The sequence below is a fragment of the Anoplolepis gracilipes genome, chromosome 12 (genome assembly GCF_047496725.1).
Source record: "Anoplolepis gracilipes chromosome 12, ASM4749672v1, whole genome shotgun sequence".
Taxonomy (NCBI): Eukaryota; Metazoa; Arthropoda; class Insecta; order Hymenoptera; family Formicidae; genus Anoplolepis; species Anoplolepis gracilipes.
This window is the reverse complement of record NC_132981.1, coordinates 2,548,434-2,560,862: the sequence shown is the minus strand read 5'-3', so window position 1 is coordinate 2,560,862 and position 12,429 is coordinate 2,548,434. Positions and strand designations below refer to the sequence as shown.

The 12,429-nt window shown below is 28.4% G+C and overlaps 1 protein-coding gene across 3 annotated transcripts; it reads left to right on the top strand.

Moving 5' to 3' along the window:
- Window positions 1-373: 373 nt before the first annotated feature.
- LOC140671704 (uncharacterized) lies at window positions 374-11,950 on the top strand. Of its 3 annotated transcripts, XM_072903247.1 has the most exons (6): window positions 375-527; window positions 2,669-2,753; window positions 2,928-3,050; window positions 3,611-3,703; window positions 8,682-9,071; window positions 10,222-11,950. In XM_072903247.1, the coding sequence occupies exons 2-6, from the start codon at window positions 2,672-2,674 to the stop codon at window positions 11,247-11,249; spliced, it is 1,716 nt and encodes a 571-aa protein (XP_072759348.1). In that variant the 5' UTR covers window positions 375-527; window positions 2,669-2,671; the 3' UTR covers window positions 11,250-11,950. The 3 variants fall into 3 exon arrangements, with proteins under 3 accessions (XP_072759347.1, XP_072759346.1, XP_072759348.1); XM_072903246.1 differs by lacking the exon at window positions 8,682-9,071 and having other exon boundaries at window positions 374-527; XM_072903245.1 differs by lacking the exon at window positions 8,682-9,071 and having other exon boundaries at window positions 374-527; window positions 10,204-11,950.
- The last annotated feature ends 479 nt before the right edge of the window (window positions 11,951-12,429 follow it).

Below are 12,429 nucleotides of genomic sequence, written 5' to 3'. Positions count from 1 at the left end.
TTATTTATAAACAATTAAAATAATTATTTATTTATTTCATTTATTATTTTTTTTTGAATGTGTGGTAGTCGATTTTATATATAATATTTAAGTGAAGAAAACTACTGGAAATTTATGTAAGAATTATGTAAAAAGACTATAAGTGGGTGCAAACAATAACAAGATGTAAATATACTGATGACTAAATAATAATTGCGGTCTCACATTTTATTATAAAATTCCCGTATCAACGTCACAATTTTCAAACATGCAAGCATTCATCATGCAATATATTTTTTCTGAACATACACATCTCACACATATAAGGTCCTATCCATCCCCTCCACCGTCAGATCGTTTGACCTTCTTTTTTGACATCTTCGTCACGCTTATCGTCGAGATCCATCGTTTCCTCTCGCTTCAACTCTCGAATGCGTCAGAAAAGCAAGCGTATTGCTCGAGAGTCGGTCGAGCCAGATTTTAGTATCGCTGTGGCTTTTGTGTCGACTACGCAGTACATTAGTTTGACAAAGTGCGAAAATAGATAGGTAAGTGATTATTATAATAATGTTTTTTCATTCTCTCGGACACAAAGAAAGTTTTATAAGATGTGTCATCGACGCCCATATGTTTTACTGTCATACACGTGTATATATATATATATATATATATATATGGGTAAATATTTCATCTTTAAACCGGAGTTGAGTGTGTGCGTTCGAAACGCAGTATGTAATATAAATTTACTCCCAAAGATCGATAATTTCTAAATATCACGATACATTGAGTTGCAAAAGACTTTGCGTTATTCATCGCAAAATGATAAAAAGATGAATTATAATGAAACACATATATTGATGTGTGCTTGAAATTTCTTTCCCCGTAAAAAATGTGACTCCTTTTGGATAATCGATACACGGTTCTTATAATTAGTAGAAACGGATCGTGATAGTTCTAGTATCGATTTCTATTCTATTAATTTTTTTTGCGATTTTTCCGGCATTAATAAGTATATAAAAGATCGCTGCGAGCGTGTTATGGGTCTGCCACCTTGAAATACTGCGTCATGCTCGATCCAAGGATAGCGATGGTACAAGAATACCGCCAAGTGCCAAATGCGATGTTCGTATTGTTATAAAATTTCTACAAGGGACATGAATCGCGGATAAAAGTCATCGTTAATTTATATCGACGTTTATCGTTTAGGGTTGGCCGGAAATCTAATTAGTGAAAAAAAAACCATGATAAATCCAGTTTTTATTCTAGATTCAATGGCAAAAATCTATAAAAATAACTAGCATGTAACATTAAAATATATTTATATAATGTTATGCAAAAAATATTTCTACTTTAATTAATAAATTATATGCTAATCACTTAAAAAATGAAATCAATATACCTAATAATAAAGTCTTTTTTAAATCGAATTAATGTGTGAAATTTTTAAGACAAAAAATTTGGCGGATATAAATGTTACTAAATTTTATATTAATTTTTAGAGTTTAATAAGAAATGTAATATTAACAGAATTAAAACTTTTTTTAGCAACAAAATTGATGTGATTATCTTCCAACATCTTCTAACAAAATCTATTTTATGTGCTAAATTGATTTCTAAATCTATTTTATTTTATTTTAGGTAAAGCTTAAATTAGAAAACATTTTCTTAATTGACGATATCAATAAAAAGATTTTTTATTTATTTTAACTTTTTTTAGTTAGAAAATTGGAATTTTGCCAACCTCGGTTTATATAAACTGCGCACAGACAGCGTCATGCAATACCACGTGGCTTCTTAATTCAAAAATTCTCCCTTGTTCCATCTGCTATTCGCACCTGCCGACTTCAAAAAAATTCAATGACAAACGCGTCGACTATACGCAGAATGTCCTATAGGAAGTTGCCAAAACTAATCAGCTGATCATTTTTAAATGCATATTTTTAATGCATAGAAAGCAGGAAAGGTAAAATATCTTCTAATAGAGGATATTTAACAGTTATATTTACATATGACTTAAAGACAATCGGAGGTATTTTTTTATAAATGTTTATGAAAATGTCAAAACGACGAATGAAATATATTTGAAATACATCATCAAAATTAAAATAAAATCTAGAAATTAAATCTTTTTCGGAAACTATAAAAAACTATGTAACATCTCTGAAAATGTCATTCACTGCTTTTTCCATAATTCTAATCAATTATCTTATTGTTTTAAACTGTTAAAAATTAATGTCATTAAGATTGTCGATATTTGACATCTCTTATATATGTTTATTAAATGATAAAAATATTTCCGATTGTCTTTATATATAAAAATGATTATATAAAAATAATACTGCCAAATATCCTTATATTAAAAAATGTTTTACTGCTCCCTATGTTTATTTAAAAATAACAGCTGATTAGTTTCAACAATATTTCTCTTGGAACACCTTGCATGTATATATTTTCAATTTACCGTCGTTTTTTTATAATACATATAATATATATATATATATTATAATTATATATATATTATAATATATTTTTTGTAATACAGTTATAATACATATAATAGAAAAATTGAATTGAAAACATCGATGGAAGACTGACTAAATACATTTGCATTGGTTTTCTTCTCGATGAATTATAAATTAATTAATTAATTATGATATCCTTGACATTTTTATTTTGATTTTATTTTCAGAAAATGTTTTCACGAACTATGTTCAGTGTCCTTTTCGGGACATTGCTGATAATTGCCATTATTCCAGATACAGCTTCTTATAATAGTAAGTAATAGAAGTATAAATGCTGCATTTTACTCTAAATAACAATAATATAATATAATAAATTAGATACTAAAAATTATATATAAATTATAAATTTAACAAAAATAATAAGAAATTATGTTATAGTAAAATCATTAAAATATTAATGTTTTCTTCTTTTTTATTTTATATTAGAATATGGAAGAACTTGCAAAGACATTGGTTGCCGCAGTGATGAAACGTGCGTAATGGCTGAAGATCCTTGCACTGGCTATTCAGACAAGTGTGGACGATATCCGACCTGCCAGAGGATAAGTGGTGAGAAATAACGATGTATTAGCTTTGATTAATCTCGACAATTTTGAATCAATTGAGAACACACGTGTACGATACACGTGCAATGCGTATGTGCGTGCGCGAGTGTGTATTATTTTTCTTATTGCAAAAAATAATATTTAATTCTTTTTTATTCAGTATATTAGTTAAAATGCAATTACAATTATTAAATAAATTATGTGATAATTAAACTTCATATATTATTGCTTTATATATTTTATTTTAATTTTTTACATCTAATTTAATTTTAACAAAATCGAAATTTTCGAACAGTTCAACAGAAATGCATTTTTTTCTTAAATTTCGCGTTCATTAAACGCGTTCATTATACGCGGGTATTTAAGTCTGAATAAAAAAGAGAAAAAGTTTATTTTTAAAAATAAATAAAAAATTAAATATAAATAAATTGTTTTTTAAAGTCTTTTAACTTTTTATTCGGTATAATTATAAGATCGATTTTATATTTTTATGTTATGTTTGAATATTTATGATAATATTTAAATTATATTATTCTAATGTCTTTCTTAAAAAAATGTTTGCAGGAGCAAGTTGTACAAGTATGGTTTGCGGAGAAAATGAATATTGTAAGAACGAAAATGGTGCGCCAAAATGTGTGAGAAAATCCACAGGATTAGGTAAGTTTTTACAATTCCTTTTCTTATTTGGCACTCGACATATTGCGAGCATGAAGACGTAAAAGCGACGTAAACTGAAATTTGCATGACATGCATGATAAAATTGCGACTCGTTTGATAAAGGGAAGACTGTCGTGGAATCTCAAATTATTCGTATTCATGAAAGACTTCATGGGCTTTCATAATTGCGGAACTTATGTATTTCATAGCATGCGCAGAATTGGAATGAGGAAGGCATGATTTCTCAGAAAAAAAGATGAAAAGAAAAATATATCTATTCCACACTTGTTTATTGCAGAATCTTATCTCTGTTAATTTCTCGTTACTGAAAGAATATATATTTTTTTAATTTGAATTCCAAGAATTATTTGACGCATTAAGTAGGTCTTTGATGAAAAAAATATTTATGATTAATTTACTATATATATTATTTAAGTATTTTTATTATATATGAGAGATATATACCTCTATACATTTCTTTTTTAACTATTAACTATTACATGATATGTTAACTTATTAATTAATTTATATATTTTCAATTATTTATAAATTATATGCATGGGGATAATATTAACAATAAGATATAAATAATAATTGTTATCTTTTACGCTGATATATATTTATGAAACATTGTGTTTCTTTTTAAACTGTTTACTTTGTTGAAGACAGCAAAAATAAATATGACAGTTGCCTTTGCATTGAATCAATATTTTATCAATACTTTTACAAATACTTTATTAATGAAAAATATATTATATTGGTTTTACTTTTTCAACAATTTTCAAATTTTTTTCAATTAATTGCTTCTTCATTTCAATTAGTATTATTTAAAAAAAAACGTAATAGAATACATATATATAGAATATTATTTTATTTTATAATATAGAATATTATTTTATTTTATTTATAATAATGTAATTTTTAGAATATTATTTTAAAATAATTGCAACGAGAAAATTATAAGAAATAAATCAGTTGACAATATGTTTCTTGGAATTAATTACGTGAATTTATAACATAGATAGATAGGAATTAATGATATTCAAAATGATGTGATCTGATGGTGATAGTTAATTATTCTTCACGTGTATTATAACGTGAGTTTGCTGTCTATAAACTAGTCATGTAATATATAAAGAAGGCATACAGCTGTTTTCTACTTCAAACTCTTTTATATTACTTCCTTTAAAGAAAGAAAAAACATCTATGTAAATGTTAATTTATAATTGTTTTGAAAATATGCGTTTATACTCTGTTTCAAAAGACATTTTATTTTCTAATTTCTTTGATTATTTTAAGTATATCTTCCGCGAATAAACATTTTCTGATATCATCCTTGCTCAATCCAAACTCGAGAGCAAAAGGAGTAAGACAAATAATAGGAGCGTTTAAATCTGACAATTTTATCGCGACGCAACTATCATCTTGCAATGTCTCGTGTAATCGCACCTGAAATTCGCACAAAAAAAAAAAATACGCACAGCACGAAGCAAATGGACATCCTTGCAGGCTACGAGTCAGCTGGTGTTTCCTACGTGAACGGTGAACGAGTGAGCGAGAACAATCCTAATCAGAATCCGTATGCAAATGCCAACGCACCTCCTCCGCCAGTGCCACCTTATCCGTCTGGTGACAACAATCATTATCAATCCTCTCACGGTAGCAACCTAGGATACCCGCCGTATCCTGCAAACCCGGCGAATGGATATCCACCTCAATCGACCAACCAGGCAGGCCGTCATCAGGACTTGGGGTATCCGCCGTATCCGACACAGAACCGGATGCCCGTACCGGGACAGCCAGGGGGATATCCGCAAAACAATGCCGGATATCCTCCGCAGCCTAATTATCCGCAGCAGTATCCGGGATATCAAAACTATCCCTATCAAAATTATCCGAATCAACGTGGATACAACAATCATCCAAATTCGATTTATCGTAATAATAAGAATGCTGCATCAGTCGGAATGATTGCCTCTATGATTCTCGTCGGATTTTCCGGGCTATTTCCTCTTCTTGCGGTGACATTGTAGTGATTCAGCACTGAAAGTGTTTTATTCTTGTACTATTATTATCGTGTTATCGTCGCGAGCTTATTTGCAGAGTGTAGTCCATGACTGTTCTACAAAGGAAAGTATTATGTGAGAGACAAATTTTTGTACAGGTATTTTATAATATAAATAAATCAAGCGCGCGAATAATATTTTGCAAAATGTATAGTTTTATATAATATTCTGTGCTATATATATTTATGACTGTGTCATTATATACATTTGCAACTAATTATACAGAGTCTGTCTAGTAAGAGCATGACCGGGCAAACTTTTGTTTGAAAATCGCGAGTAGATGAGCTCTTCTCCTATTTACGACGCATTATATACATATAAAAGACCAGGAATTGTTCGGATTTTCGTTCAAGAAAGACGATGTATTTAATGATGAGTGCCACTTACACCAAAAGATTCAAATTTGTCTTTCACGCATCCAAAAGGACCAAAATGTAGCGAGAAATGTAGCGGCTGCTAAATACATAAAAAAGTTAAAAGCATTTGTAAACAAATGAACAATACCGTTGATGACTTGCCAGATTACGGCATAGCACACGGAAAACATGAAAGAAAGAAAATGATTAAAAATTATCAAAGATTTATCATTAATACCATCTGCTAAAAAGTGGTTTTAAAGCAAAAACCAAGACTGGATTTTTCAAGAAGACAACGATTCAAAATATCGGAACCTTTATTGCAAATAGAAAGAGGAAAATAACATCAAAACGTTAAACTTGTCATCACAATCACCAAATACTTTTGAAAATGTCTGGCGATTAATAAAGATATACCTACGTAAAAGAAAAGTGAACATGATGAAATAATTATCTCAATAGATTTGTTCAATGGCGAGCCTTAGCTCGAGAATATGCTACCCGGTAGAAAATTTGTTATGTATAATCATATATGATATATGACCATATAAAATTATATAGAAATATATAAAATTTTAAATATATAATTTGTTATGTATAATTATATATAATTTTATATTAATGTTGGCTAAATGTGTCAGTTAACGATAATACAAAATTATGCATGCTATACATAACTATACATAACTTATACAGAATTTTATATATATTTCTATATACTTTTATATTGTTATATATAATTATATATGAGAAATTTTTTACCGGGTATGAAATTGATAAAAGGCATGCCTCGAAGATGTCAGACAATACTTGACAACGGTGGTGATTGGATGACATTAATATAAAAAGGTGATATTAATATAAAAGCGTCGTAGTAGACTGATTGAGCAGTATATGGATTTTTTTATTTGTTTGTAATAAATAAATAGCTTAAAAGTTATGTCGATCATGTTCTTACTAGACAGGCTAAGCCGAGTTATATTGATTATAAATAATTTAATAATGTTTAGAAAAAAGAGTTCATATTCCTGCTGAATAATTTATGAGAAAAGAAATTTTACATCAATAATAAATATTTGTAATTTATTATGGATAATCACATCCCATAGAAATTATTAAATCGAATATAATAATCGAAGAATAAAATTCTATGTAAAATATAATTTATTTCGTATACAATTATATATATACAATGCTTACGATTTATAAAAAGTACTTTTAAAGATTTAAGATTTTCAATGAATTACACTCTCTAGTTCTTCATTTAGTTTAAAATGCTTTATAAATAATTTTTATTCAAAATGTAATAGGAAGATTTTACAAATGAACGGGTTATCAGCTTGAACTTTGACACATGTTATCTCATGCGCTATTCTAGCGTAAGTAAGTTATTGCGTCTTATTGTATCATCTCATTTCTCATTTTTTTTTATTGAAATTAATCGATTGCAATATGTGTTTAGCATAAAGCATTTATTTATTATATCTTTATTCTGCTATAATTATTATTCATAATTTTTTAACGATTGTGATAAATTACAGAAATAATTTGTTGCATTACATAATTATGATATTTTCGTAAACAATTATATTATTAATTATAAAGTAAATTTTTTTCAGAAAACCTAGAGAGTTGTTATCAATTTTTTTATATCAAGATTTTATAAATATCTTAATAACTTGAAAATTTATTATTCATGTGATTAAACATTCTCTTCTATTTTTTTCAGATATTATATAATAACTAAAACTATAAAAATAATATATTAATTTGATCTAGTACGATTTTAATATAAAACAAAAGGATTTTCGTAAACGTGAGTGTATATTCAAGACAAAGTTATTTATATTGCGCATTTTAAATTAGTACAAAATGGTTTCAAATGAACTTAGCATGACATTGATTGTGTGGATTATTTTTATTTATAGATACCAAGTAGAAAAATTTTACTTTGTTTTAATAAATTAATTTTATGAGAAACTAATTAATTGTACAATATGTTTTGAAATTGAAAAGAAAGAGGGAGATTAAATGTCTCATATAGTAATACAGATTAAATAAGAAAAGTGTTAATGAAACTGTTTACTTTTAAGAGACTTGCATGTATCAATACTCTAATAAAAGAAGATATTATAATTATCTTTACTTATAACTCAACAGAATTATCTTGCATGCAAATTCATTTAATAGAATTCATTTTAATTCATTGAATGGACAGCGCTGCTCGTACGAATTAATACACGTGAAGAAAGTTGTATTGGTTTGTAACATCTTTTATGTTTATATATATATATATATATATATATATATATATATATATATATATATATTCATTATTTGTTATAGAATAAGTCTATCGTTCCTTTTGTAAAAAATAATATGTAAAAAAGAAATAATTATATACATGTGGCTATTAAGAATAATATAATAAATAATTGTATACGATATTTTATGTATGACATCTAGTAACTCTTGTTACAAGTCTAATAACTAGAGATTTTAACATAAAAGATCTTGCCTTTTGTATTTCCCTTTTCTCATCGTGTGATTCAACAGTATTGCCTCCTGGACTTCAAGTGTCATATCGAACGACACCCAGAGCCGTTCCATCACCCCCGCCTCGATCTTCATCGTACGGAGGTAGATATAGCGGTCGCCCCGGCTCCAGGAATACCATAAGTGACTCCATCCTATCGTATCGAACGACACCGAGAGTTCCATCACCGCCTCCTAGATCTTCGTCAAACGGAGGAAGATATAGCGGTTACTCCGGTTCCCGGAACACCGTAGGTGACGGTTCCATCTTCAATCGCCTGTTCGACGATGGCCGTCAACCTCGAACCACCACCAGTCGTCCCAGCAGAATTGCCCTGCCAACGGGAAATAATTATTATCAGACTCACACTCGCGTGGATAGTAATGGGAACAGAGTGTGGACGTTTTCTGGCTAAAAGTCGATTTATATTTGTAGTATCTTCTCTTTATCTATACATACAACTAATTATGAAATGTTAAAATGGGTGCCATTTAATGTTTATGTCATTTACATATATACATAATATAAGATGATTATATAATCTTGTTATATAATAAAAACAAATCTAATGTAATACTAATTGCAAATAATTGAAATAAATATTCATTTATAATGATTTTATAAACAAAATATTCTTGCATATTTAACTTTGCTCAGATATAATTTTGAAATTTGCATTAAACTTTTTTACAGATTATTTAGAGAGAAGGAACTATCGCACAATATTAGCAATGTAATTAAATGGATATCTACAGAATTTCAGATATCTTTGTAAATAAATTTAATCTAAAATTTTAAGTTAAAATTGGTATAATTTTGCTAAATTAAATTTGAACTACTATTGACACACAATAATATTATTTTTATGCCTATTTTTAAAAATGTAACATAAAAGTTCTGTTTACGTATTTATGCTTTAAACAAATTAAGTTTATTGAAATTATACTGATTCTAAAATCAATTCAGCTATTTCATTATTACATATTAATATGTATTGTTTTGCGCACGTGCATGTGTATACAAAAGTTGTTATAACCATTGTTATTGTCCAGCTTTGTGTTCTCAAAGAAATTTTGCTTAACAATTTAATACAACTCTAAATGAAGGTGAAAATTTTTATGGGATATTTTCGCAACATCGTGCTTTATAATCTCCTTTACACCTGTTAGTTTAGCACAGTGAATTTTTTTTATAGTTCCGTCCAAAATTTCTTTCCTTGTACAGAGTAATAGAACTGACAATCGAAGCCAAGTTTTACACTTGTTTTTATACCTGTTAGACAAATTGCTTTTTCAATTACTCAAAATTCCGATTCAGATATAATTTCCAATTTAGATATGGTTATTACATCTACTTTTTTAACATGTCTCATGAAATACGTTTGCATTGCATGCAAAAGCATAAATCACATTTGCATACATGCATGACAGATATCAAACTTAATAAAATTAATTATATTTTCTTTACAAAGATATACTTACACAATTAAATAATTTTTAACACTTAATTTTTTAAATGTTAATTTTATTATTATATTATTAGCATTATTCTTGTATGCAGAAATTGACGACGAAATGGAGGCACGAACAGTTCCAAAGCGAGAGAGTAATCCTCAAACAGAAGCTTCAGATACTTCTAGAAATTCGGACAGCCAAAATCCTGCTAAATCTTCTGGTTATCCGTCTGGCTCTGGATATCCCAGTAGTAGTGGTTATCCAAGTTCCGGATCTTCCGATTCAACGTCGGCAAATCGACCTAGTTATCCATCCAGTGGATCATCCGGTTATCCTTCCAGTGGATCATCTGGTTACCCTTCTAGTGGATCATCCGGTTACCCTTCTAGTGGATCATTCGGTTATCCTTCAAGAGGATCATCCGGTTATCCTTCCAATGGATCATCTGGTTACCCTTCTAGTGGATCATCCGGTTACCCTTCTAGTGGATCATCCGGTTATCCTTCAAGAGGATCATCCGGTTATCCTTCCAGTGGATCATCCGGTTATCCTTCAAGAGGATCATCCGGTTATCCTTCTGATGGCTCATCCGGTTATCCTTCAAGAGGATCATCCGGTTATCCCTCTGGTGGCTCATCTGGTTATCCTTCCAGTGGATCATCCGGTTATCCATCCAGTGGATCATCTGGTTATCCATCCAGAGGCAGTTCTTCGGGATATCCGGATAATTCTAGGAATAATGAACAAACTATTAGACGAACTGGCGCTAGTACTGTAAATGCTGGCTATCCAAATTATCCACAATCATCAGTTAATCCGTCGCAAAGTAGAAACCCATCTCAAAATGCAGGATACCCTTCTTCAGGGTATCCAGGTTATAATCAACATCTTTCTTACCCAAATCAAGGCTATCCACAAAATTATCCACAAAATTATCCACAAAATTATCCACAAAATTATCCACAAAATTATCCACAAAATTATCCACAAGGAGGATATTATCAAGGTCAAAATTATATGACCACCACCAAGCGTCCTGGTATTCGAGATCAATTGACAAATTGGGCACAAAACATAGCAGAGAAGGTGCTAACGCAAACGATAGTAGATCGTGTCACTGGAAGACATCAATAAAGAAGTAGCATTAGAATCCTCTGTTTTGTGTAAAATTTGGATATAAAAATGTTCTAAAATATAGTACTTTTTAATTATTAGCAGACAAATCGCTTGATTGTATAAAATAAATGTATTGCTAAATATATACTCTTTTTTTCTTTTATTTGATAATAATGAATTTATATTAAACTAATATATTTTAATAATTTTAATAAAATTATTTTTAGGATTAGCACTTGTTATTGTTTAGTACTTTTTTATCAAAAATATATCGTATAATTCTAGAATAATAACAGTTTTATGTAATCAAATTGGAGATATTTATTTATCGCAATTAGATTATTAATATTTATATTTGGGAAATGCGTGAAATATTTACTTTGTAGTAAATTTTAAATTATAATAATAATTATTATGAATTAATTTCGAGGAAAGATTTATAAAACAGTTATATTATGCATTATATTATTTATAGTTTATGGATTTACAATTTATATGTATTTCAATTCGAAAGCGAGATTATTTCATATTTTTCGCTAAATCCCGCACTTGCACGAGTGTCTTTAATTTATATACATGTCTATGTATTATGTACGATATAATTAAAATCAATTATATTCCATTCTACTTACTTATTCTATATATGTAAAAATTCCTGATTCATTGATGTTACATTTATTATAATGTAAGTAATTAATAAAGTGAATATTGATAAGACATATCTACTTTACATTATATGCTTTACACGCTATTAAATATTGTTTAGTCGCGCTCGTTCCATTTTCTATGTCTTAAAAAGTGTATTTAAAGAACGACTTATTTTATTATTAAAATTTGAAGAAAAAGAAAAAAATATATACAACATAAAGATTGTAAGCAACAATTAAAAATATTAATATATTATATATATAATATATATAAATATATATTTAATTATTATTATGTATACACATATATATACATATATATACAATTTTCAGTTCTATTTTATTATCTTTGTGAATTTTTCATAAACACATTGATATCAATTGAGAGAGAGAGAGAGAAATTTGATTTTTAAAAGAAAGATAGAAAAAGTAATGGCCGAATATAACGTTGAGTTTAGAAGGCTGCAAAGTGTCATAAATAAAGACAAAAATGACCAAATTATTCAATTAATTTCTAATTAAACGCTCAATAAATATTTAAGTAATTTTGT